The 27,994-nt window shown below is 38.2% G+C and overlaps 1 protein-coding gene and 1 long non-coding RNA gene across 3 annotated transcripts; one reads left to right on the plus strand and one right to left on the minus strand.

The window, feature by feature from the left end:
• Window positions 1-101: 101 nt before the first annotated feature.
• LOC122417797 (RB1-inducible coiled-coil protein 1) lies at window positions 102-27,739 on the plus strand. Of its 2 annotated transcripts, none has more exons than XM_043431594.1 (10): window positions 102-2,634; window positions 6,251-6,459; window positions 16,872-17,160; window positions 17,635-18,586; window positions 18,711-18,931; window positions 19,161-19,860; window positions 21,491-22,237; window positions 22,552-22,842; window positions 23,041-23,922; window positions 24,233-27,739. In XM_043431594.1, exons 1-10 carry the CDS (start codon window positions 2,567-2,569, stop codon window positions 24,308-24,310), a joined length of 4,437 nt encoding a protein of 1,478 aa, XP_043287529.1. In that variant the 5' UTR covers window positions 102-2,566; the 3' UTR covers window positions 24,311-27,739. The 2 variants fall into 2 exon arrangements, with proteins under 2 accessions (XP_043287529.1, XP_043287530.1); XM_043431595.1 differs by having other exon boundaries at window positions 19,161-19,284.
• Window positions 8,887-10,782, minus strand: LOC122417800 (uncharacterized). The gene is made up of 3 exons (XR_006262349.1): window positions 10,705-10,782; window positions 9,413-9,680; window positions 8,887-9,183 (listed from the first exon to the last, which is right to left on the minus strand). It is a non-coding gene; the product is annotated as an uncharacterized lncRNA (long non-coding RNA).
• Window positions 27,740-27,994: the final 255 nt, after the last annotated feature.

Here is a 27,994-nt window from a genome sequence, read left to right on the forward strand (position 1 = left end):
AAGATAGATACAGACATACAGACATATGACGCTGAGCGTTCTCTTTCTCGGTCCTCGAGAAACCGAGGAACATTCGCTAGGGCCAGTAAACAGCTGGCGACGCTATGCGTCAGAGCAAAATGTCGAGCAACGCGGTTGCCAGCTAGTTTTTTTTCTAATTGTTTTTCGTTTGTTTGTTTTTTTCTCTATTTCATACACACACGTACAACAGACGCATATGTAACGAGAGAAAAAACGAGACTAGCGAGTAAGAGACAAACAATTGAGAAACTAATGGAACAAATAAAGATCGAAGACAAAATAATACGTATTAACACATAAAATATACAACTGAAAAGGCCATAAAAATAAGAGACCCGAACGAATCGCGCAAGAATTAGTTTACAGCGCGTCGGGTATCTAACCGCGGTTTGAATAACTCGAAAAGCGACAAATTAAATAGAAAATCCATAATCGTCTAATTATAGTTCGCTAAACGGGGAAAGTGCATCAAAACGCAAGCCTCCGTCTATCTCTATATGTTTTGTGGTCTGTGCATGTGTGAGTCAAGTTTCGTATTCGTGCGAGCTTCACGGGCAGTCTCCTTTGTTCCTAAGCCTGCCGCCGCGGCCCCCGAGGACTCGTTCGCGCATTCGTTTCACGCTACTGCGGCGCAGCTTTGACGAAGAGAGCCACGCATAGAGACAGAATCATATAAATATATAAACATATATGTATATAATAATAGAAAACATATAAACACAAATATTACGTGAAAACCGCTTTTTCGATTGTCCAGTTTCGCGGAGTGATCAAATTCCGTCTATAAATATTCGGAAATTCGATTTTTTGCACCAATTTTTGCAACATTTCGTAAAAAAATACAACAGTTTAAATTTCGCTGCGATTTTCCGAAGTTCGAGAGATAATTGATTTTTTTTACCATCAATTCCGGCTCGAGGGAGTGAACAAATCGAAGAGTACCGCTGAATTTTTGAAAGATCGATTTTAAATTGAGATTGCGTCATTTCGGAAATTGAAAAACCGCTCAACTCCGTCGCCATTTCTTACGAAAATAAAAATCGTTCTGGCGATTTTTCCAGTTTGTAAAAAAAATAAAAACGGAAAACTACGATTTAATTTTGAATGATTCGATTGTGAGCTGAAGATTATGGAGAATTTGTGAATTCGAAATACACAAACTTCAAGGATTTTAGTGCGAGTACGGTAATCCATCGTAATTGAGAGCGGTTCGTTGAAAAATTGTGGAAAATACGAAATAAATAAAGAAGAGGTGATTTTTATATATGCAACTGCGCGGAAGAGGGTTCTTTGTTTTGACCGAGCAGCTGATCGGCCTGCCATCGGGTGAATAAGACAGGAGGCGATTGCTAGTTCGTTTTTTCACCGGGCGAGCACACAGCGCCACTGGGCGCATTGAGAGAGAGTGCGCGGCTCGTCGCCTCCGAGTGTAAACCCGCAATTCGTGCGCGCTCAACCGAGCGTCTCTCTTCTCGCGAATTAAAAAAAAAGAAACACTCTTTTGTTTTTGTTTTGGTTTCGCAAAATTTTCAGTTTTTCCGTAAAACTACGTGTTGACAGTCGACGCAGGCACGAAATAAAGAGGAAGAAATTGAGTTTCTAGGCTCTTCAGTGAATTGCGGAAGTGATCGACGATTTATCACTCTCGTGTGTTATTTTTCTCAAATTTCTGTCGAATTTCGAGCTTTTTGCGTTATTGCGGCTCGCTCGCACTATTTTCAGGAGACAAAATAAAATCTCTTTTCATCTACAAAATAGAGCCTCGCGCGAGTGACAAAGACATTGAAACATTTGTTTTCGCGAAAGGAAACAAAGGAAATAAGTGAGAATTGACGCGTTGTGACAAGTTTTTCGGGACCTGACCGTTCTCACAAGAGGCTTGCTAAGGAAGACGTTTTTTCGAGCGGAATTTCATCATTCTCGGAACGTTGCTTCGCGAGAGCTCAAAAGGTCTAGTAATACATTTAAAAATACGAGTTTCTTCGGATTTGAGTGACATTTTCTGACCGTCTCGTTCCGCCAGTGGTACTCCGACTCCAGCATCATTTCTTTGAGAACAAAGACTTTTCTTCGGGGATGAGGAGAACGAGGAAAAATCGAAATAATTGATAACGGAGGAAATATTGTGAAACATAAAGAATCGAAGATCCATGAGGATTCGTAGGTTCGGGGCCGTCCTCGAAAACGGTGGGAAACCCGGGGTACGGCCCCGTTCAAATTAACTGCGCCAAAAAATTCAAAATTTAGCGTCGAGGCTCAACTTTTGGTTTTTTACTGCAATAAATCTCTGCAACAGCTCTGAATCACAAAATTTTGGTTCTCTCGTTCCGACTAAACCAAAACAAAGGCTGCGATACAAAAATCAAGTTTACTCTCTTCGACAAAACAAAACTGGAATATCTTAAGAGTTATCCGATCTCATATTAAACGCCATTCCAAAAAAAAAAATTGCAGCGCTCTCGCCCGTACCTGATTTCAAAGAAGAAAAACCATTTACAAAATAAGAATTTTTCAAGCTTCTCATTTTTCCACTTCCGGCCCAAAAATGCTTTACATATTTCACGTCGACACCGGCGCTACCATCACCTTCGACATCAAACTGGCCCTTCAGAGGTAATTTTTCTCTCACATTTCAATGGATTTTCAATATATTTAAAGGTGATGCACCAATTTTCTGGGTTTCCTCTACAATTTTTAACTCCTCCAATTCGTTAATCTTCTCCGGAGTTGTTTTTGTGAGTTCTTCCGCAATATTGTTTCTTACTTTTTCACCGATCGGCTTAAAAAACATTTGCCAAGCTTTAACATGATTTTCTTATTTGCGAAAGACCAATGTCCAGCAATTATTTTCTCCCTCCAACACATTTTTATACAAACAAAAAATTGTTTACCCTTCGTATATTTCAGTGTCACACGTAGTTTGACTCGAAGAATTTGTTCTGACATAAAATAACTCGCCAATTTTTGTCTTTCTGTCAAAATCAGCTTCCTCAAATCCCCAATGATTTCGTAAACCTCCCCATCAATTTTCACCTCTCTCAAAATACCTTTTTTCCCCATCCTTGCCATTTTTTCGTGACCGAGTCGTCTTTTGACTCGACCACAGGTCGAGAATAACTCGGAACTATAATTAAAGTCACGTTAAAATATTAATTACGTTGCAGAACTTTGGGAATACATGTAGAACGAACAAACTTCACACGTGGCTTGGTAAACGCGCGGATATAATTAGCAATGTGTGTTTCGTGTAGGTATAACGATGAATATATGGATGGCCATGTATAAATACGTTGAATATAAGTATAGAAGATATAAAATGGATGCCCGATGAGGGGCAAGTACGTAACCGATGTTTCCTGTCGAGAAAAGCCTTGCATCAGCATCATCGTGGACCATAAATACGCGGCGTTTATATTTGTATATTAAAAACTGCGCGAATTTTCAAGAGATCGATATAAACATAGAGGAAACGTGTACAGTTGTGGTGCTGCACCCAGAACTTGATTGCGTGTCGAAAGAGGTTAGAAACGAAAATATGGAGGAAAACAAAAGTTTTTTGACAGTTTTTACGGCTAAGGAGGTTAAAATTAGTGAAAAATCGATGCTTGTCTAATTTTCCTCTTTTCTCGTCCATTTTTGACGTTTTTACACCGCACTCGTCCGCCGCACGAGCCTTCGTCTTTTGCGTTCTTGGCAGAAGTCATTTTTGCGAAGTTTCGATCATCGCGCTTTAATAGCAAAAACCCGCCCTCGCCAAAATCGCACGTGGCAATGCGCTCCTATAATTATAAATGAGAAAGAAATAAATATTCGACTATTTATCAGCGAATCCTCTCCCGTTTTGTCTCCCAGAATATCGCGACCTAGAAGAACACGAAAATCCATTTTTTCAACAACCCAAATTCCGAGCTTGAAAATAAATTATTTATTTTTTTAAAAAAGTTTCAATTCTATTCACATTCCATTTCAATTTCATTGCTAAACTTCGTTTCGTGTCAACAAAATTCATTTAAAAATTCTTCATCCATCACTCCCCCCATACAAATCAAATTGTTGACGTTAAAAGAGTAACCAAAAACTTACGTGAACGAAAAAAAAAAAAAAACAAAACAATTACAACAAAAAATATCAATCCCCGTTTCATTAAATTATTCGTTCATACAATTATTCGTTTTATTTTGTTACCGAGGCTTTAATTTACAACGAGCTCGAAGCAGAGAGTGCAAAAACCAGGTCGTACAATCTCCATGCGACTTTTTACAGCAATTTGCATACGTCGCTTTCTTTGTATATCTATACGTATTTTGTACGTGTAACAAGTACCGGTAAAATAATTATAATAACAACAACAAGAGCTCCAGTCGATAGTCGTTGTTCCAATATTCCAAGTCGTGCCTCTCCGCCGCGGGAGTCTATTTTTCTTCCCCTTTCCCTTCCCTTCCCGTCACGCCGATGAACCCTCCGGAGCGACGGAGACAAACAAACGTCGCTTGTATAATAGAAAACGACGAGGAACCTTTCCACCTTCGCCACAAATTAATCTCGTGATAATTTCAAAGCGTTTTCTCATCGGGTCACGATTTTTTGGGTTTCGACAAGTCTGCCAGTGAGGATTTCCGCTTTACGGAGTGTAAACGCGTCCGCGGAGGTGGGAACGGGCTTCGATTTTTTCCCACGATTTTGGCAGGCTCCCCTTCATTTTTTTTCTCCCTTTTTATTCTTTTGGGAATGTCTTTGGGAAGCTAAATAACTTTGGGAATTTAAATTTGATTTGTTTTTTCAATGGATATTTTGCATTAAATTTATTTATCGTGTTTCATCGGTCAAAAATAGAATTCGAGTCATTTGAAAAATGATGAAAATGAGTTTTTTAAGAATCCTCGCATTTCTTTAAGGTTCTTCAGCAATTCGGGCTTCTTTGTATTCTTTTACCCTCCAGTATTTTGGCTTCAGCCGCTTTTTTGAGAGCTGAAAAATATATTTGAAATTCATTAAAATATAGTCGAGATTGTTCGAGCTCGCGTTTTGTAATGATTTTTCACCCGTCGCGATATTTCCTATGAAAATTATGTTTAGACAGGGGACGCTCGAATCTTGATAAAATTCTGCTCGTCGCCATCGCGATTAGAAGAGGTAGGAGGGCTCGAGCTCGTTATAAAGCAATTATCGAAAACAAGATCTCCGTAACTCGGTCCCATCGTGGCCTGGATATGGAAACTTGCGTTGTCCGGCAATTATCTCCCACTCGAGGGCAACTCGAGTTGTGATAACTCGCTGAAAAGCAGTGGGACGCTCGTGTGCTGTATTTATTTATTATTGTTGTTAATAAATTATGAAAAAGGGGAAAAAAGCTTCGCGAATAATAATAAGAACGAAACGTCCCATATTTTGAATATTTGTGCGTATGAGACGGTAGTGCGAGCCTCGTAAGAAGCAGGTCATATATTACGAGGCTGTGAGAGCCCTCGTTCCCACTCTTTTCTCATCTTAGACTCGGATCTCTCGTTTTTCTTCTTCTCTGGCTCGATCCTCGTGCTTTGTTTCCTCTTTTTGTTGTTGCTATCCCAGCTCTTCCGGTCTCAGCTAATTTTCTCCCGATTCTCTACGCTCTCCTATTTGATCGTGTGCCCAGCACTCCGGGAGAAAGATCGTTGGATAGCGCTCCGCCATTTTAGATTTAGCCTGTGCAGAGGATTGTGTCTTATTCGTTGGTGTATTGCGGTACTTTGGCAAACTACCACCGGCAGCGCAACTCGCGACGCAAATAATCTCGCGCTCGTAATCGGCCAGAATACGCGCTTTTGTTTTGCTCCCTTTTGCCACGAGGCGAATTAGAGCGCGGAGAATTATTAGCCTGGGCAACGAGCGGCGATTTAAAAACGGGGGTTTGAGGGAGAAAAATTTGACGCGGAGGGCACTTTGTGGGGAGAATCAATCCCGTGGGCAGGAGTCAAGACGATACGGGGGGAAAAAAAAATTAGTACCGCGCCCCACCGCTAGGTGGCGAGGGCGCGCTGTGCTTCTCGTCAACGCTCACGGCGGCCCTGGGCTATATAAGCGGGCCGCACTCCCCGACGTAGAAACTCAAAATCTTTCGGTTTTTCGTGTTCTTTTCACTCGATTACATTTTTATCGATGTCTTCAACTAATTCTCACGCTTTTTTTAACCACTTTTTTCGATAATTTGGCTCATTTGTAAGCTACTACGAATCGATATTGACTCTTTCAGTGTCTCCGAACTGAAGGAAGCTATCGAGAGAAGATGCGGGGTTATGGCCGCTCATCAGGTGCTCCTCATGAGTGGCGGCGAAAGCCTCGAACCCAACGCTCGTGTTTGCTCCTACTCCGCTGGAACCGACACCAATCCCATCTATCTCTTCAGCAAGGCCGCCATCGAGAGTCATGTTCCACCCACGCCGCACACCGATTACGGCTCTGGTAATTCACTTCTTTTATTTCATTATCTTCGTAGTAGCCTTTCAAACGAAACTTTTGCTTTGTAAAATCTTTAAAATTAACCGATAAATTATTTTTCTCGAGAACCAACGATAGCGTCGATCAAAGAGCCAAGTTCACTCGTTTCAGATATTTGAACGTAAAATTCAAAAATAACCCAAAAATTACTGCATTTTTATTCAGCTTTTTCGATGAAAAAACCTTTTAAATCGGATTTGTTCAGTTTTTCGGATCGAAAAATTCGGTCCTTCGATCCGGGACAGTCGGATTGAGGAGAAATACGAAATTTCAATCGGTCTTGGAACAAAAATTCATTACGAATAAATATTCTCTAAACATGAAAAGAAAATGAAGAAAACTCATTTCGCAAAGTCAATTTTCAGCCAATTTTTTTTTCCATTTTCTTGAATAATTCATGAAAAAAATTCTAAATTAAATTAGTCAGTGAAATATCAACGAAAACAAGTTTATTCCAATGGAATTGAAATTCGTATCGTTCTAAAAATCAACGATGTGATAATTCACGCAGAAATCAATTCAAATGAAATTTCGATCGATGCTTGAGCCGTTCATTTGAATTTTTTTCTAGTTTATGATAACGGCTGTTGAGAAATTTAACCGAAAAATTGGCGATCCTTTATTTGTTTTTGTTCTTACCTGTCGGGACGCCTGACGAGGTCGTTGAGTGCTCGGGCACAGCTGATGCAACGTTGCCAGACTGTGCGACGCCAAACGGACGACAATCTTTGCTTCAACTTATTCTATCTTCCTTCTCTCTCTGACCCACTCGAGCACTCCTCGTTATGCGTGCGCGTTGCGTAATTCTTGACTCTCATCGCCAATCCCCCCCCGCGTGAAAACGCTTCTACAGTCCCTTTCAAAAGTACAAATAAAACGAAGAATAGAACGAAAAAATGGGGGGGAGGGGGAATACAAAATACTCGGAACCCGACAAATTTTTTATTTTTTCGTTCCCCGATGAAAATCATTTTTTTTCATCAAACTTTCGCATTTTTTAAGCCTGAATACCGATCGACGAATCTCATGAATTCGTAAAAACTTTAAAAACGCCGCCTCACCAAAAACATCGAAAATTAACATTTTTATCGTCCAAACGTTTTTTAACGACAATCGCGTGACTTCTAAATTCACATGCAATTAAATCCGATTGGATCGTACGAGAACGATATTTCTTAGGAAAGAAAGAGTTCCTAAATAATATTATACCATGTAAAAAAAAATATATATGTAAAAGTACTCGTTTATGATAGATTTCGTAAAAAGTAAATGAGAAACGTCAATATTTATTCTTCAAAATTGCAATATAAATTTTATAACTCAATTTTAAAAATCGCTTTTTTCATCTGATTTTCAAACCTCTAAAACGCCATCGGCCATATTGGGTGTTTCATTTTTTTTTTCGATTTATTTGAAAATTTTACAAGTTGTTATCACTTTTGTGGACTTTATCATTTATTTTATTTATTAAAATCGCATCATGGAAGAGGGTTTTGTGAAAGCAGAAAGGACCCATCTACCAATGGTAAATGGATCCACATTTTTTTTTTGGCGTTTTTACCCTCGTATTATTGCCTTCAGGCACGAGACAACAATGATATAAGTCAGAAGACATTATTTTCACAAATCTTGTTGCTTGGACTTTCGCAATGTTATTGTTTACCAACGGAGTGACGTCACAAACCAAAACAGCATGGCGGCTAGCGTTTCCGTCCGAAAATTCAAAATCGTAAATGAAAAATAGTTTCTAAGACGATTTTCGGTGTTATAAAATTAAAATAATAATTCTACTCGTTCATTACGACGTGTCAGAATTAATTTAAAGCAGTTTTCAATAAGGTGAAATAATAGCCCATTTTCCCACGTCCTCGTCTCCGCACTTTTCCACTTTCCTTCAATTCAAAATTTCCTCATTTTCAACCATTTTTGTTTCTCCTTCAAGAGAATTCAAAAACAAATCTCCACCGAACTTTTGATATAGGAAAAAAATGAAAATCCCTTCCACCGAGTTTTTCTCATTGGAAAAAAAATTGTCCAATTTTTTTTTTATCAAAAATAAAGTATTTTTATAATTTTCACGTCATTTTAATATTTATTTTAATTAATAATGATGCTATATAACAATAGTAATTAATTAATCATAATTCAACTTGAATTTAATTAAAAAAATGATTGAAATTCATTTTTAAAAAATCTTTTAAATAGAGAATTTGTTTTACGATATATTTTTTCATTCGTTCGTTCATTCGCCTCGTTTTTGTCTTTATTAGAATAATTTTTTTGAGAATGAAGATTTGAAGTTGGGCGGCGCACAAATGAGAGCGAATTCTTTAAGGTCGTAGATCGCGATCGAAGCTGGATGTGTTGCATAAAGTAAAAGCGATGCTGCAGTAAGTTTTTTATTTGTTTATTTATACACGCATACAAATAGTATGATGGGTGCAACGATTGCGTGCTCTTTGATCGACAATTAATCTAGTTCACGAAAGCGAGACTTCGATCCCGCAGACGGTATGAGAGGAGCGAGCAAAGAGTCGTCGTTGTCGGGGCGTGCTCGAGAGACTCGCTCCGTTTTTCCCCGCCGCACTGCTCAGCTTTTCTTTTTACTTTCGCGGTTTACACTCAAGTTTCGTTGCGTCGCGCAATCGAAGACCTCTGACTCGGTGAACCGTCGCTGCTTCGGGTGACCTGAAATATTGTATGCATTTATTCGTCTCGCGCTAAACTCTCGCGATAACGACCGGTCACGGGGGGAAAGAAAAAGCGAGAAAAAAAAACAAAATAAAAAAATAAAACGGGAAAAAAAACAAACAAAAAATGAGCGAAAACAAAGGAACGAGCCTCCGTCGCTTTTCGATGCTTCGATTTTTAATTTTTTTTCGTGCTTCACTTGACCTCTATAATTGGAATCACAAACCCTGAATATTTTATTGCGAAGAGGATTAATTGGGCCCGAAAATGATAATTGAGTCGAGACGAAACCGAATTTGTACGAATTTCGATAAAATTTTTCACTCCTCTTGACCTCCTTCTCTCATTTCGAGAGCCGTTTAACAATCTCGTGACTAATTGCCAGCCACTGATCCCAGGAGTACGAAAAAAATGCTGCCACTTCCGCGTTCTTTGTTTCTCCATCCTTAAGGAGTTTCGGTACAGGCGATACAATGTTGCCGTGCTAAACCATGCTAAAAACATAAAAAATTTCAAAAAGCTCGGAACTTTATAAAATTTGGTCAACATATTCTTTAGTGCCAAATTTAACAATACACATTTTTTAAGACTTTTCTTCTACACAGCTATCGAGTAATTGATCACTAAAGTTCACGTCTATAAGCATAGCGTTTCCATATATATAGGTATACATTTCGGGCATAAGAAATCATAACTGGATGGATAGCTCGACCAAAAATTATATCTGATTGGAATTTCCGTACTTCGTGATGCAATAGAAATCTGAAAAAATTCAACAACATTTGGAAAGCTGTGACCAACAATTATCAATAATAATATTGCCCAAAAGTTGATAACAAATTGTTTAAATAATTAATTATTCAATAATTTTGCGGTGACCTATTGTTTTTTTTTTACGAATCAAATGTGTGTATTTTTCCGAATGCTCACGAATTTTTTCCGAATTTTCGTGGATTTTTGAAATTTCTTGAAAAAATTTTGAAAAAAATTTTTAAAAATTTGAATTTTGGATATGTTTTAAAAGACATATTTACCATCAGTTTTGAAAAGTCTCAAGGTTACTGGATCAAAAATGTACAAATAGAGCCACTTAAATAATTAAAAAAAGGGCATTTCAACAAACCACGAAAATTTTGAAAAAAATCATGAGCATTCAGAAAAATGCGCACATTCGATTCGTAAAAAAAAACACAAGGGTTTACTGTAAAATTGTTAAAAAATTATTTATTTAAACAATTTATTAATAACTTTTGTGCAATATTATTGTTGATAATTGTAGTTGATAATTTTTCAAATGTTGCTGAATTTTTTCAGATTTTTATTGCATCACGAAGTACGGAAATTCGGATCAGGTACAATTTATCGGCTGGGCTATCCATCCAGTAATACCTTAATGCGTAATTACTAGATAACCTAGTAGAAGAAAATTTTGAAAAAAAATTATTGTGTTTTCGCACTTGATGTTGAAGAACGTTATCACCAAATTTCATCAATTTCTTAATATTTAGACTTCTGTACCGAAACTCCTTAATGAAATAATGTTGCCGATTGTCGAATCCGTGACGTTCACACGATCGATTACTGTCGCTATGCCATCAAAGAGTCGCGCAAACTCTTCTCATACTTACGCAGCACATATTTACTTGAACGCGAATGTTGCACCTCCCTTCGTCGAGGAGAATTCTAAAGTCTCACAATTTTCCGCCGGCCAGTCGTGCCTCCTCTTCAATGAGGTGTCGCGATGTCATCAGACGACGCAAATAATCGCCAATCCGCGGCACACACTCGGGCGTCGCACATACGCGACGAGAACCTACTCAGGGACTCGCATTTATTTCTACCATCATTTTCGTCATTCGATTTCCATTTTCCTTTGTCATTCAGAGCGACGCGATTCTTTTGCTTTTTTTCCCCAAAGAAAAGCTTTTTTGATTTTCTTTTTAACTGAGACGTCCGTTCATGAAAATTATTCGAAATTTGAGTTGAGTGACTCTGGGAAGAATCAAAACGATTGGAAGGTTTTTGGGGAAATGGCGCTGCGGCACTTTTTTCGGTGGAAATTTTCATTTTTAATGATGTCGATTCGTTCGGGATTCGAATCCCCTTCAAAATGCCGTTTGGTTTCCTCAGATATCTTCATTCGTTGCTATTATATTCACTTTTTAGTTCCTCGACCGATTTCGGCCCTTTTCCGATACCGGGACGTATTATGGAATTGCAAAATCGTTCCGAGTCCACCGACAGTCGCTAGGTCTACCAAAATCCTATCCAAAACACCCCCGTTGAGCCATCGTACGATGAATTCCCGCTGAGATATGGCGAGTCGAAGTTCCGAGAGTTTTAGCTTTTCCGAAATCGGCCCCAGGCCCCAGAAACGGGCCCAAACTTATTTCCCCCCTTTCCCAAAGTATGGCACTGATAGTCGATAGCAAATTTTCTGCTCTTCACAAATGTCTCGTCAAATAATCGAATCGAAATTTTGACAATGCTTTTCCGAAATCGGCCCCAGGACCCAAAAACGGGCCCAAACTTATTTTCCCCCTTTCCCTAAGTGTGGCACTGATAGTCGATAGCAAATTTTCTCCTCTTCAAGAATATCACGTCAAACGATCGAAAAGCTCGTTATTTCCATGCGAAAAAGTCGAAAAACTTCGTTTTGGAACGGTTTTTTCAAGAACAAACGAATCACAACCCTCCCAATGACTCTGCGGTTTCACAGTTTATCGATTTAACATGAAACGACCCATATATCGTCGCTGAACGTGTACAAGCATCGCGATGTATACGTATGTACACGTTTTCTACACTCAGAGTTCATGCACGCGTACGACCCACGCAAGGATAAAACACTGCAGCTGTAAATATACATACAATATTTTCAACACACACATAGAGAGATCGAGAGAAAAATGAACTCATCCCAGTTAGATTTACAGCTCCAGGCGTCGGGAGCTTTCGTTCAAAGCTTCGTTCCGATTCGTTTTTTTCGTTCGTTGAAAAACTTGCACAATCTCGGGCTTTTGTACGTTCGTACGTTTTTTATTATTATTTTCATCGCGCTCCACTTTTATTCCTTTTTCTCCGTTTCTAAAAGCCACGCCAAAAAGTTCGTTGACCTTCGACGCGCGTATTATTTTTTCCCCTCATTCTCCCCATCCGCGTGCAAGCCCGCGGCAAATCTTGTGCTCGTAGGACACAATTTGTTTTAATGAATCTATATTTATACGGAGATTCGGGGGGGGGGGAAGGAGAGATTGCGAGCCGCCGCCAGAAGCCCGAGAACTTTTGCCACTGTTCGTTAAATTCTTTTCGTATTTTTCTTCCGTTTGTCAGCACTCGAAGAGCTTTTTCGTAGCTTTATATATTTTTCTTACGCTTTGCTGTACGATCTTGTGGGATTTTGTAAATTGAGAAATCGAAGATTTCAGTGCCCACGGGAATTTCAACGCGGAACGAAGAACCCGCGAGTACGGATCTCCAACCACGCCAACTTCAATGCCGTTTTTTATCGATGCTTTTTTCCTACTTTCGGTTTCCCAGAAATGCCTGTACGCGAACATATGTTTTTACGTGCATACACGTATATCCGTGGATATGCATCGAGTCGCGTGTTTCGATACTAGAAGCAAAACAGTTGATCACTGTCGTGCTCAACCACGTGAAAATCTTGAATTATTTATCAATTTAATTATTTCTAAGTTTTGATTCTTCATCCTTTTATGGAAATTCAATTTTCTTTTCATTCAGCGCGAATAACGAAACTTTGAGCGTTTAAAACGATCGTGAAATCGCTGCTTTTTTTATTAATCGCACTCAAACAATCGCGCTTTTCCGCACTTTTCTCATCGCGGGAGTCGAAAAAATTAAGAATTATCAGAACTTCCGGTTGTCCTCTCCTCGCTCGTCCACTGGTTTCAGAGAAACCATGAAAAATTTCGATTCTCGAGGATCTAACAAAAACACCGTTATCAGGGGCGGGAAATTATTTTCCCTGAAAATTCACTGGAAAATCTTCAAGTTCGATAAGCAAAAATATTCGTAGAAATATCCAAATTTCTGTGATTATCTCTCCCTTTTTCTTTTGCGTCGTAGAAAAGTATGTCTTTCCTCACAATTCGACGTAGTTTTTCGAAGCTCCAAACATTCAAATCGGTATCAATGTTTCCCCCTCGACTCTCGTCTTTTCCGCGAGAACCCTCGCTGCGCAGATCGTTTTTTTATTCTCGAATATATTTAATATTGTTCCCGTCGGTGTGTAAGTAACGCATTGAATATTTATGTGCTGCGTGAAATTTCGTCGTTATACTAAATCGTGACTCATATCGAGGCCTGCTCGCATCGATTGAGTTTCAGTAGCCTCGTTCTAGAGTCGAGGAACTCGATTTTTTCGCGCTTTTTTTTTTATTTTTTCATTCAAGTCTTCTCGTATCTCGATGATATTTGAAATAGTAAATTTCGCCTGCTATTGCATCAGATTGAGGAAAAGGAACATTTCTTTTTACCCTTTATCTTCTTTTTTTTTTTTAAGGTAAAAAATGTTGCTAAAAAAATTCAGCAACATTTGGAAAGTTATGAACTACAATTATCAATAATAATATTGCACAAAATTTATTAATAAATTGTTTAAATAAATAATTTTTTAACAATTTTACAGTAAACCCTTGTGTTTTTTTTTACGAATCGAATGTGCGCATTTTTCTGAATGCGCATGATTTTTTTCAAAATTTTCGTGGTTTGTTGAAATGCCCTTTTTTTAATTATTTAAGTGGCTCTATTTGTACATTTTTGATCCAGTAACCTTGAGACTTTTCAAAACTGATGGTAAATATGTCTTCTAAAACATATCCAAAATTCAAATTTTTAAAAATTTTTTTCAACATTTTTTCAAGAAATTTCAAAAATTCACGAAAATTCGGAAAAAATTCGTGAGCATTCGGGAAAATACACACATTTGATTCGTAAAAAAAAACAATAGGTCACTGCAAAATTATTGAATAATTAATTGTTTAAACAATTTGTTATCAACTTTTGGGCAGTATTATTATTGATAATTGTTGGTCACAGCTTTCCAAATGTTGTTGAATTTTTTCAGATTTTTATTGCATCACGAAGTACTGAAATTCCAATCAGATATAATTTTTGGTCGAGCTATCCATCCAGTTGTACCTTAAATAAAAATCTTCAATCACTGCGTCACTGAACGTGATTATTGAGAAAAATCGTTCATTAGATTTCTAGAAATTTACGTAACAAGAAAATAAATTGGAAAATGCAAATTTGAGTACAAATAATTGTCAAGGAAAATCAATTTTACGTCAAAAAGATTGAAAAAAATGAAATTTCGACGTGCAACGATCATTCAATTTATTTCTAACGATACTCGACCATTGAGAAATATCGACGAGGACTTGTGTCAATGAATATTTACGAAAATGTTTTCTTTTCGAAATTGAAATTCCAGATAAAAGAAAAATTCGAATACCCTCGAACACACGATGCCTCATTTTTTTTCGTATTTCAATACGCGGTGTGCTTTGGCGTCCTTCATTTCTCGAGGTCTTTGGATCGCACTTGAGATTTAACGTTCTCGCAATTCCCGAGCCCAACGATGCGTGCGTGCGCGTGTGTGGATCCGAGCACGTGGCGCTTCCGGGATTTTCAACAATCTCCAATAACTCATTTCGTTGTTTCGCTGCTTATAAACGATGCAAGCGACGCGCAATAAAAAACAGTGAAAATCCAAATTTTTCGAAATTTTCTATTCTTAATACGAAAATTTTGAATTTTCGAGTTAAAAGTTTCTCAATTTTCGTATTTTTCCAATGGAATATTTGGAATAAATCGACTCATCGAATTACTGGAAATCGACTATTCTTTATTGCTCACCATTTCGTTAAGGCTGACGCAATAAGTGAAACTCTCATAAAGCAAATAAAAAGTATTCACTCGTCGTGATAATTGCGACGATTTTTTTCCTTATCATCGCCGATATCGATTTAACGCTCTTCCCACCGCCCCATTTTTCCCTCCCTTTTTATCTTCGATATTCCTTTTTCCCCACTATTCCATTCAACTTTGTCCGTTCTATATAAGATGATGAGGAATAGAGAAAAAAAAGCGTAAAAAAGTGACGCAACTCGGCTCGAGGGTACCGTCGAGATAGAAACTCGCTCGCGACCTTGTACGAATCTCGGTGCCGCACGTGTGTGCTCCAACAGCGTTTTTTTTCAGCGGCCTTTCCAACCCACGATTCCGCAGATAATTCGTTCTTAATTTTTCATTTTTTTTCTCTTCGCATTTTCATTTCCTGCTTTCGAATCGAATCGGCCATTTTTTTCTATGCTCGCTGAAACTAATTGGTCGAATCTTTCGCGTATTTTCCAATCTGATGCACTGCACGAAACTCCAATCTCGTCGTCGCTCTTCCAAGCAAATATTTGCTCGTCTCCTTCAGCTTTTTTTCTCCCTTAATTTTTCGCTTTTCTCGTCTCATCTGAACAGAGAGAGGCAACATTTTTGGCGCCAGGCCGAACCTTGACACTCGCTTCCTGGACCCAAACCGCCCAATCAGTCACCGGTTTATTTAAATAACTCGCTGCTCTCGCGACTCTTCAATTTTTTTTCGCATCAATATTCAGCCCCCCGACTAATCTCAAGGCGAATAGAATTCCACAAATCGTGGCTCAAATAGAAATTTTGGCTTTGGAGTCGGCTCTGAAAGCCTTGAAATATTTGGAATCGATTAAAAAATACTCTCGATTGTGAAAATTATTTTAAAAAATTGATCTCGAATACGAGCGCAAAAGGAATTTATTCTAGAACCAATTGAAGATCATTTTGGAATCGTTTCTAATGAGAATTCAAGTCGAATATTGCTACTGAAGAAACTTAATGTACATCCGCTCGTGAAAAAACTGAATTTTAATATTGCTTTGAAAACTTTCAATTTTAGAAAGGATTTTAAGTTAATGTTTTTATTAAAATATAAAACCTAATATAAATATAAATTTAATAATATTATATTTATAATTTTTTATTCATTTATTTGAATTTATATTTTTCCTATTTTTTTTATCTCACCTTTAATTTCAATTTCTTTAAATTCCTGATTTTCAATTTGAATTTCAATTGAACTAAATATTATAACTTTCATTCCTTTAATTATTTTTATTAATAAATATTATAAAGAACTTTTAATAAAATATTTTATTATTCAATCAATTTCTTCTATAATAATCATTTTATCTTCAAATTTAATAAACTTAATTAGTAACTTAATATATTTAAAATTTTTAATTTTTATATTAAATATCTCATTATTTATTAAACTTGGAATTCCACCTTTTCATTATTGATTCATTTCATTAATAAATAATATAAACTGAATAAATTGTTTTTTATTATCAACATGACAAAAATTTATCCCTATAATTATAATTATATATAACAACTTAAATTGACTAATTTATTTATTTATTATAATTTCATCTTTAACAAGAATTTTTGGGAGTCTGTGATCCCTGAAATTCGATGAAAAAAAAATGGAAATTTATATTCGAAATTGATTTTAATGCGATATGAAAATTGATTATAAAAATTTCAATTCTAGTGTTTATTTTGATGAGTATAAAATCTGAAATTTCGAATTTAAGATTTAAAAACTTTGTGTATAATTTTTGTTTCAGATGTCGATCTCGTGGAACAGATCAACGCTTCGTTGGCCATGCCAGCGACCTACGGGACTCTCGTAGCTCGGGCTCAGCTCGCTCAGCAATGTTGCGCCCTCGCTCGAGAACAAACGAGAACCTGCGAGCGTCTCGTTCACGACCAGCATCTTCAGCAACAAGGCTGGGCCGCTGTTGTTGCCAATCTGGAAGACATCACTCACATGTTTCAATCCAGAGCCGAGGTTTTGCAACAAAGCTTCGCTCTCTATTTGACCGAGCGAGAGCAACACATGCAGCTACTTAACAAGTAATTAAATTTCGATGTTGCAATCACTTTTTTCTGAATTTCATGTCCAAAGATTTTTCAAAATATCATTGAACGTTCAGATGCCAAAAAACAATACATTTCTGTACAAAAATTGGTCTGCAAAGTGATTAAAACTCAAAGAATGTCCAACGTCACGTGTATTTGATCAAAAGAATCCAAAATCGTTGCAATCGTCGAAGAAACTTGAACTTTTACTGATTTTCTGCTTAAAGGAACACTTCGACTGGTGAGAAAAATGTTGGGAAATCGAATAAGCGGTGAAAAGTAAAAAAAGTGGAAAAATTTCTAAAATCTTCGAAAAAACTTTGAATTCCAGTGGAAATTATTTTTCCACGAAAAACAGAAACATCGATTTGAAAAAAAAAAAAAGGAAAAAGCTTTTGAAACTTGGAAAGAAAGCATCGATGCGGAGGGATTTGTTAAAAAATGTAAAAATCTTGAAAATTTTCGCAGTTTCAACGGCGACTTGGGAACGCTGTCAAAAATTCCGATTTTGCCGGCATTGCGAGCCCAGGCGGAGGGTTTTCTGTCGCCGGACGACGAGGAAGCGGTCGGAGGGTCCCAAGATTTGTCGGCGTGTACGAGCGACGAAGCGTTGAGTTTACTGAAGTGGATATCAGCGAAGGACAATCAGAGCAGTTTGGAGCAGGTGGCGGAGCAGTGCTCGCGAGGATTGGAGCAGTTCGACGAGCGGATGATGGAGGGGCTGAAGGGTGAAGTGAACGGCGCGATAGACGCGGCGAACAAGCCGGAAATGAAGGAGATAAAGGGCTTGGGCGAGCGTTTATTCGCCCTGGAACAATTGATGGCGCAGACGAAGAGGCTTGTGCAGGAGCAGGGCGAACTTGCCCAAGGATTTTCGCAGAACCAGACGCGCGCCAGTAACCTGGGGGATCCGAGCGTTTTGCCAGATTTGTGTGCGTCCCACAGACGCCAATTGGCTGTGATGATGGAAAATCACAGCCAATTGCGGGACATTCGTCGCCGATGTACGAAAGCTAAAGAAGAACTTTCGGTCAACATTCATCATCGACTCAAATGGATAATGTACGTGGAAAACAAAATGATGGAAGTCGATGGGAAACTCGTCATGTACCACGAAAGCCTCAAACGCCTCAGACGCCACCTCGAAGTCATCCAGCAAATCCATCTCGCCCCACAAATGTACTTGTCCGCCGTTGCCGAAGTCGTCAGACGACGCACCTTCTCACAAGCTTTCCTCGTTTGGGCCAGCAACTTAGCTTGCCAATTGCTCACCGTTCATTCCGAAGAGATCGCGCGCAGACGAGAATTTCAAAATAAATTCGAAGGACATTTCCTCAATACACTCTTCCCTGGGCTCGAGGACACTCCGCCACCCTTTGCTACCCAAGCTCCGAATGTCTTCGACAGTGGGCTGCCCAAAGTACGTTTATTAACATTTTCAAACTTCTTCGCTTCAGAGTTTCAGTATTTCCATCATTTTTCAACATTTTCCTCCAAGTTATTGTCATTTCAATTTATCTTTGTTTCTTTACATTCTTTTACAGTTGACCGTCGACGATATGGAATCTCTGAAGGACCAACTACCCGACCTGGCCGATTCGATAGCCACACCTGATCTCAACACCATCACGCAATTCTTTCTCTCAAAAAGCCTCACCGATGGCAGCACCGATGGAATCAAAGGGAAAGACAGCATTTCCATGCCCGTTGACATGCCTTCCTCGAAGGAAGAAGGAAACGAGCGTGTTCCCATGGTCGCCGATAGGTCAGTCGTCAACCTTTCTCGAAATTCAATAATCATTTTTATTAATTGAGACAAAAAATTTCTGGAAAAGTCATTTTTTCCATACAAAAACCGAAATTTCTCAATTCCCTGACAAAATGCCTTGATAAGGTCGGCAAAAAGTGACGGTTTACGGCCAGAATGACCCCCGGTAGTGATCCAAGCTCAACGTAAGGTTGAAAAATGCTAACAGATTTTATTGAATCCACAGGGTTGGTTTCGAGTCGGAGACCGACACGGAGGAGTTCGAGAAAATAGGTCGAATAGTAGCGGGTGATTCGAAGCTGAATTCGTACGACGATACGAAGAAGCAAAAGCTTCAAAAGCAATTGGAGGTTGGTGATGATGATGATGATGATGATGATGATTCGAGAAGTTTGTCACCCTCGTCCTCGACCTCGACAAACGTGTCGTCCTTGAATTCCCGAGCGATTGATTTGAATCGTTCGTCCTCGTCTAGCGAGCACGTGCAATCATATAATATGCCCCTTAATTCCGGCTTTAACGAGAGATCGCAGCCTCTGAGTCCATTGGCCGAGTGTGCCGAGTTAACTGAGACTACAAAGTGTCACGAAAAGCACTCGAAACTAACGACAAATATAAGTAATTACGAGGATTCTTCCTCATCCCCACGAAGACAAACGAGCGAAACGAAATTTTCAATCAATTCGAATATTCCCAACGCCATTTCCAATCCATCCAAATCCTCGTTAACGTGCGACGGCAAAACTATTTTACAACGTGATAACTCGAATCTCCAACAAGGATTTAACAGCCCGGCGAGCAGCCCTTCCAACGAAAATATCAACGATTTCATGGGCACCGAATTTTATATGGACGAATCCCTGCCCAGCAGCCTTAGCGAACATAACAACGAGGCACAGCACCAGGCTATCGTTTCCCTTCTTCAGGTACTTGGACGAATTTACAGGCTCGATTTAAAAAAAAAAAAAATGATACGAAAAAAAAACGATTCTTCAACTCGTAGTCGTAGCAGTAAAAACGTTCCATTTGCCTCTCTTTTTCACAGCCCTCAATCCCTTCTTCACCCTCTCTCTATTTTCTCGGAGCTCTTATTCTGTTTTTCTCATCGATGTTTCCTGTGAAAATCACCCTGGAAACTGGAGTCACTTTTTCATACTTTTTCCAAACGCTTTTCGATTCAGAACTAATTTTCATTGGTATTTCGGGGCGAAATCCTTGCAATTTTTTTCGATAACACACCAGGAGGAGGCGAAAAATTTATGAAAATTCATGTTTTCCATTGTTTTTGTATTTAAACAATTTTTTTTTGTTTTTTTTTTTCAATTTTCATTCTTCAACTCCTTGACAATTCAGAAGTGAAAATTTGTTCTCCCAATTTTTTTTTTCAAAGAAACTGTATTTTCCTCGAAGTTGATATCGAAACGAAGGTAATCGAAATGATTTTCAACTAATTTCTTCCATCCCCTAATCTTTGTGGGAATTTTACCAATTTATTCTGTGTCTTTCCTTCATTTATGACGTAGAAATCCTCTAGAAACTTCTAACTCGTTCGAATAGTTTGTTTTTTCTCTTCTACTCTGTCTCTTAGTCTCTTTTCCCTCATAAAAATCCCAAAATTGTAGAATTTTGGGGGGAAAAAGAAAAAAAATGTCCCCGTTCATCAACGATGAACGAACGACCGCCGTTTTTTTAGATTTTATCATTTTTATTCCAGGATAGCTGTGATGCCGTCGCACTTCTCTGGTTCCTTTCCTCGTATTCCTTCGTACAAATTTGTCCACAATTATCAATAATCCAACACGAACACACACGAAACACGTAACTAATCACAAGGCTTCGATTTATCGAAAAAAGAGATTCATCAATGTTCATTTTATCGCTTCTTTAGTAATTTTCTCATTCTCTCGATATTCACCAAAGAAAGCGAACACTCAACTAAAAAAATTAACCAAATATGTATTTCGCACTTGATGTTTATACGATTTTTGTAAATAATCTCAATCGCCCTATCTTGGATCCTAACTTTTTTGCTCTCTTCTCGCATATTGTTGTACAAAATTGACTGTGTCTTTTTTAAATTCTCATAACTTCAATTAATCATAAAAAATTGACTTTCATCGATCGTCGAACTTTTCATCGTCAAAGTTTGATTATCGATGCGGGACAAAAGTTGCTTTTGAAAAATTGTCTTTTTCGAGATATCGATTACCAGGCTTTTTCACGCGTAGATTTTCACCAAAAATATTTGCTCTTCACCATTTTTTTGGCTTTTATAGAGAGAGTTAGTGAAAATCTGCAAAAAAAATTCGCTACCTTAAATCAATAATAAGGCAGTCATTCCCCAAAGTGAGAATGAAACTTTGAGTTTTCGGAATGTGAAAAAAAACTCGCGAAGAAAAAATAAAATAATGATTAGAAAAACTGCTACCTGCAAAAGAATTGAATTGAAAAATGGGTAAAAACAGTTTCTCTGTCAGACGCATAAAAGTGCCCATAAGAAATGTGTCCAAGTGAAAAAACGCTTATTAACGAAAATCCCGGAAACTTTTGTTGCAGGAAAATTTAGGAAACACTCGAAGCGAAGTGGAGCGTTTGCGGAGCGTATTGAGAAGCATAAAACTGTCAACGAGCGAGACTTTGGCTTCGTTACGGGAGGAATTATCGCTGTTGCGCAAGCAAATGCACGTGGAGAATTCAGATCTGAATGAAATAACGGACCGAGTGCGTCGGGCGCTCGTTTTACATTCGGCAAAGTGCGAGAGCGCTTTGCGGGAGCGTGAGCAAGAATTGACGGTCGATCACGAGCTGGAAATGGCGGACGTGAAAAAGCTGCTGGCCGATCGCGACGAGGAAATTCGTAACGTTTACGGCGCGGTCCGAAACGTCGAGAATGAGTTGGCCGATCGGGAATTTCTCATAAACAGCATGAGACAGAAACTTGAGGAGGAGCGCGAAGAAATGAGAAGTTTGCAACAACAATTGCAAAGACAATTGGACGAAGCCATGGAACATGCTCGCATCGAAAAAGAAACTGCACTGGAGGAAACTCGCGAGAAAAAACGCCTCGAAATCGAAGACATTCGCAACAGCCTCGATAATTGCCGCGAAACCATCCGCAAACTCGAAGACAATCTCGCCAAAGCCAATCTCGAACAACAACGAGCTGTCAAAGAAGCCACCGACAAATTACAGATGGAATACAAATCTGAACTCGACACCATTCGCACGAGATTCAAAATGGTCGCTATGGCCACTTCCACCATGGAAAGAAGCCCTAGCGACTCGAGCCTCGAAAAAATCGAGGTAATGCTACTTTTTTCATTCTTCGGCTGAGTAAAAAACGGAAAAATTTTGAAAAAAACTTTCTTACATTTATATTTTTCACTTCAAAGCTGTAGCCATTCGTGCTTCGAAAAACTGACTGTAATCATCAAACCATTTTTGTGTTCATTCCCATTTCTTCATGTTTTCTTCCCCTTTTTTCATAAAATACTTGAGGCGTAACGACTGAAGTCTTGAAAATATTGGATTACTTTTTTTTCCGCAGTTTTTTCATTGTTTCCTTTCAATGTTAATTTGAAAAGAAATTGCAACAGAAATTTGTTATCGTCTTGCAGCGCCCAGACGTTATCGAGCGTGTGAATCACGAGGCGATTCTCTCGAAAATAAAAGAAGAAATGGAGCTCGAGAAGAGCGAAGCAGTGCGAAAGGCGATCGAGAAAGAAAATTCCGATTTTCAGTCGAAGCTTGACGATCGTTTGCGCGAAGCTGCTCGTCAAATGGTCGAAGAAGTGGAAGCTCACAGATTGCGAGAAACTGCGCTGGTTGAGGAGTGTCAACAGTATCAGGAAATGATTCGTCGTTTGACTGACGACGATCTCGAAGTACGTCAAGTACTCAACGAGAAGGTACGATTTTTCTCGAAAAACTCATTGTCAATAATAGAAAAAAGTTTTCTAGTAAATTCCTCGAATGTGGATAATCGTCGCTCACGATCGTTCCAACAGAAAATCCGTAGCAGAGCAAAAAGCAAATTGCGAAGATCGAAAGTTTCGTTTTTACTCGTAAAATTGATAAAATATTGAAAGTTATTTTTTGCTCAACAGGTCGAAAATCTCGAGGAGGAGAAAAATTGTCTCCAGAGTAAGATGATAGCAAACCGGATGATATTGAAGTTGCGAGAGAATCAGATCCACGAGTTGGAGAACGAGAGAGCGGCTCTGCGTCAGGAATTGAGCGACGGGAGGTTGCGAATGAATCAGAGTAGTTCGGGTTTGGAGGAAACTCTCCAAACGTTGTTATCGGGTGGGAAGGACGACGTGGAGGTGTCGGAGTCGAAGAAAGTTCGTTTGGAAGCGTCGGCATCGGAGAGCGAGAGTCTGTCGCGTCGCTTGGAGCTTTTGGAGTTGGACAACAAAAGATTATCGGCAGAGTTGCGTTTGATTCGGGAGAGCAAGGACGAAATTCAGGCGAAAGTCCAAGCGCTGGAAATGGAAAAGGTTCGGCTCGAAATCGAGCTCGTGAAGGAGCGTTCGAAACGCTCGAACTTGGCGAATCTCGAGGTCGCAGCAGCTTCTTCTTGCCAAGCGAGCTCGAGCAACGATCCCCGGGAAAAAGACATGACCGCCTCGGTCGCAATCGTCTCCGACACTTCCAGCATCGACAATCCCACCGCCTCTGAAACCAACGGAAGACTCTCCGAAATAATCAGCCACTACCGCGATCTTCTAATTAAAAATCCCGACACTTATCCTGACATTCATGATGTCGGAGTCACTTTCACCAGCTGCGATCCCGGCGACACAGTCCTCGTCGTATGGGACACTCCCCATCGACACTACAGCGTCATTCAAGACTCGAGAACTCTCTATATTCTCAATTCCGAGTGCTTCGACACTCTCGAACTCTGGATCAATCCCGATGGCACGCCCACTGCTAAACATATTCTTGGCGAAGTCGTTGACAAACAATATTGTCATGCGAAAAAGGTGAAGATCTTTTCATCTTTTTTTTCAAATTCATCGCTCAATTATGCCCGTATCGCATCCCAATCACCGTTTTATAGTATTTTCTTCTGAAAACTCATAAAAGATCATGCTCAATTTTGTTCATTGGGATCATCAAAATGCCTATTTAGTTATTTACAACTCGAAAGTTAATTTTTTGAATAATCTTTTGGATTTTTTACTATTTTCGATCGAATCATTGCTCATAAAGTTGTTTATCCATCTTCTGTTTAATGTGGAGAAGTGAAAGCGAGAAAAAATGAGATTTTAATGAATTTTTTCAATTTCACAGCCGGAGAATCGTTACAACGTGCCGAAAGGTACTAAATTTTACAGAGTGCGAATCAAGCCTCTCGCCTACGTTCCCTAAACTTGGAACTTTCGTTGATAACGAAAGAGGAGAATTTGTCTGACAGAGCATAAGAGTGCGAGATTAAAAGGTGAAGGAAAGAAAAAGAAGAGAAAGAATCTTGAGTGGATTCTTCGACTTGGTGAACAAAGCGCTGTGATCGCGGAATCGCGTCCCCGGGATTTCTCTCGGGGGTTGATTTCTGTGAGGGGGGAAAATCGATCACGAGGGGAATCCCGACGAAAAGTTGGAGCCTCCGAAGAATAAGTGGGCGAAAATCGTGATTCCGGCGACTTGACGTCTGCGCGACCATCCGCGAACTCGAATCAAGGCCAGAACCTGCCAGAGCCTCGAAACGCATCCTCGATATTGAAAATGTCTTGAGAAAGCAAGCGAAATCTTATATTATTTAAAGAAAGAAAAAGAACATGAAAATGCAAAAATATAGAATCAAACGAAACGATTGAAATGAACGAATGCAAATATTGAAGCGATCGGTCAACGTTGGCAGAGTTACGCGCAAGTTTAATTACATGAAAAGAGGCGGAAGGATGCGCTGGCGTTTTATTGTGATATAATCTTAAAGATAAAAGCAAAAAAAAAAGAAAAAGATGATTGCAAAAATGAGAGAATTTCAAAAAAGCGAAAAAAACGTGAATAAACTACAAAAAAATATAACTAAACAAAAAAAAAGCAACATCCAACGATACTTTTAGTACACACTATCGTCGTTTTATTCGCTTTCTCTCCTTCGATCCTTAAGGAGATAAATGGACCACAACGATAAAACGAAGGCGGAAAAAAAATTCAATTTTTTTTCGCGCTCGTAGTGGTCGAACGCAAAAACGTGTAATATTAGTTTAATATTCTTTACGTTTCTTCGCCTTAGCACTTAGAATCGACCTCGAATGGTTGAAATGAAAAAACGAAAATCAAGTTTTTTGAATTTTTACCTCACTAAAACATTATTTTCAGATTCTTCGCTTCTTTGTCCCACTAAATCTTTCTGTCGAAGAGTATCGACAGCTTTTGAAAAATTCGAATTCACTCACTCATTTTATCAGAAGGATCGAATTTTGAAAATTTGACGCGTAAAAGAATTTTTTATCGTCCAACTCTAAACAGGCGGCGAATGCATTCGAGGTCACGTCACAAACTTTCGATTCGAGAATTCCCGAAGCGAGAAGAAAGAACTCGATTTTCAAGTTTCTTTTTTTGTTTCTCGAATCTCTTCGAATATATCTCGCACCGTGTGGTATCTTAGCCGTAAGATTTTTGCGATAAAGCTTCGTAATTGCCCTTTTCAAGAAAATACGTATAAATTAATGAAAAATTAATGATAAACGATAATAATAATAGCGACGATAGAAATTATTATTGTTAAATAATATATGCGTGTAAATAAGCGTACTAAATATGAGCGACACTGATTCAAAGTAATTTTGTAAATCCATTCAAAATCTTAAGTATTTCGGACTTAGGTATGAGAAAATAAAAGACAGAAAATAACGAAAAATCATAGAAAAACCAAAAGGAGCAATTAGGTTAGATATTTGTGGTAAAAAACACTTTTCTTTTTTATTTTTCTCAAAATACGGAAAAGGTGAATTTTCGTAAACGGTCGAATCGATCAGAGATGATTAATTGAAGAATTGAGCGGTTGAATTCGAAATTTATCATCGCGAGCTATCGATTTCGAAAGAGTCTGTGTAATGGCCGATTGAGGAAACACAACAATTTTTTCGTTACAATATTTCCTCGTTCATTCGAGCGAGGACATTTTTTTCGTCGTTTTTTAAACATACGAATTTTTAACGAATCGAGAACGGTAAAGGGAGAAAAAACAGGTTTAAAATCGAAAAAAAAATCTCAAAACATACAACGCAAAAAAACAAAACAAAAAATCCACGAAGAAAGATTTAAAAACGTCGAGATCGTTGGTTTTTGAGGCGTTAGCGAATAACGTAGTTCGTCGTAAAATATAGCTGTGATCGTTAGTGAGTCCTGTAACAATTTTTTGCACCTAAACAAGAAAAACAACAAAAAACTTATTATACAAGCGGCCACGAGTTATCGGAAATTCGAAATTCAAAAACTCGATTTCGGACCACGATGACGTCTCAAATAGAAATCTACAAAATGTTATGGAACTTTTGCTTTTTTTTCACGTTATTGCTGAAAGGATTTGCCAATCGAATGCAAGTTGCAATGGAAATTCATTGACTTTCTTTTTGTTTGTCACATCGAACCTTATTTTTTAATAATCGATATTCCGACGACTTTTCGAGTTTCGAATTTCATGTTACTCTGCCACGATATATATACAAATATATATATGAACACAAAAAATGAATAACATAACTATTATTGAATACTACGCAACTGTATTGTTATCATTATAATTATTATTCTTCGATTTTTAAGAATGATGAAACATTTTGCCCCCCCCCCCCCCCCCCCCCCCGAAACGTTCCTTTGAACGTTGGATTTCGAAGAGCCTCGAGTATTCCTCAGAAAAGTCGAAAAACTCTCTTCAAAAAGTAGATTTGAATTTTCTTTCTGTTTATATAACACGTCGATTAATCGATCATTTGATAATTTGCCATTTTCCAATATCCCGACTAGTCTTACTGTTTTATTTGGTCGAAAGGAGAAAAAAAACAATCGAAAAATGATAATTTGTGAATAAAAAGTGATAAAAGTTTTTCGAAACGTGGATGTGCCTCGATTCTGTTATTCAGTTCGCTTTAACGATTTTCCAAAAGCCATTTACACTTAATTTCTAATGTTTTAATCCATATTCTCGGTTCGAACGATGTTGAAGGGCGATAAAAAGAGGAGAGAAAAATGCCAGGAGGGCTAAACTTCATTATTCGACGTGGCATCGAAGGAATTTGAAAAAATTACAAAATTAAAAAAAAAAAAAAATTTTTTTAAATGAAATTCCTCACTTATTTTTCTAGTGTAATCCCACGTAGTTAAGGTTCGCGTTACTTTTTCACCTAGATAACGTGTGTTTAGAAAGTACATCGATGAAGAAAACAGAATAAAGATGAAAAGCGAGAAAAAAAAATCCCTCAAATTAAATTATAAATGCGTTAATTTTTGTACGATTGGAGAAAAAAAGGTGAGGAAAAGAAGAAGAAATTTCGAGATAAAAATAATAAATTCGGCTAGAATTTTCAGTGTGGCTGAAAAAAAAGTTGATTTTCCCAAAACCAATAGATTTAATCCCCGAAAAAAAAAAAAAAAAACAAACAAAACTCGTCAAAGAAATGAGTCTCATTTCCTTCAGTAAGGCCCCGATAACTTTTTTTTTCTGCAATCTAAATATTGCTTTATTCGTCGAAGACGTAAATCATATTGATAAAACAAAAGTAAGCTGAGTGATAAAAAAGAGGAAAAGAAAAGAAAAAAAAAAAACAAAACGTTTATTACACGCTTTAGTGGCAGCTGCGATCATTTATTTGTAAATATTATTATTGATACTGTCATTAATTAATTATAACGCTGATATCGATCGTCCGCGTGTATGTGTGTTCGTGTGTGCGGGAGAGACAGAGAGAGAGAGAAATCTGCGTATAGTTTGAGAGTAAAAAGGGTTGCGAATTTTTCCGAAGATTCATTGATATTTCGCTTTTTAATTGAGAGAAAAGAATGCACATTTATTCGTTGTATCGATACGGGTGTACGAATTATATGAAA

This window comes from Venturia canescens, chromosome 11 (assembly GCF_019457755.1).
Source record: "Venturia canescens isolate UGA chromosome 11, ASM1945775v1, whole genome shotgun sequence".
Lineage (NCBI taxonomy): Eukaryota > Metazoa > Arthropoda > Insecta > Hymenoptera > Ichneumonidae > Venturia > Venturia canescens.

Bases quoted from the DNA above. Each gene is read 5' to 3' on its own strand.
- LOC122417797 (XM_043431594.1), top strand. From the start codon at position 2,567: ATGCTTTACATATTTCACGTCGACACCGGCGCTACCATCACCTTCGAC. The intron at 22,238-22,551 runs GTAATGCTACTT...ATCGTCTTGCAG, and splicing joins CGAGCCTCGAAAAAATCGAG to CGCCCAGACGTTATCGAGCG. The intron at 23,923-24,232 runs GTGAAGATCTTT...TCAATTTCACAG, and splicing joins AATATTGTCATGCGAAAAAG to CCGGAGAATCGTTACAACGT.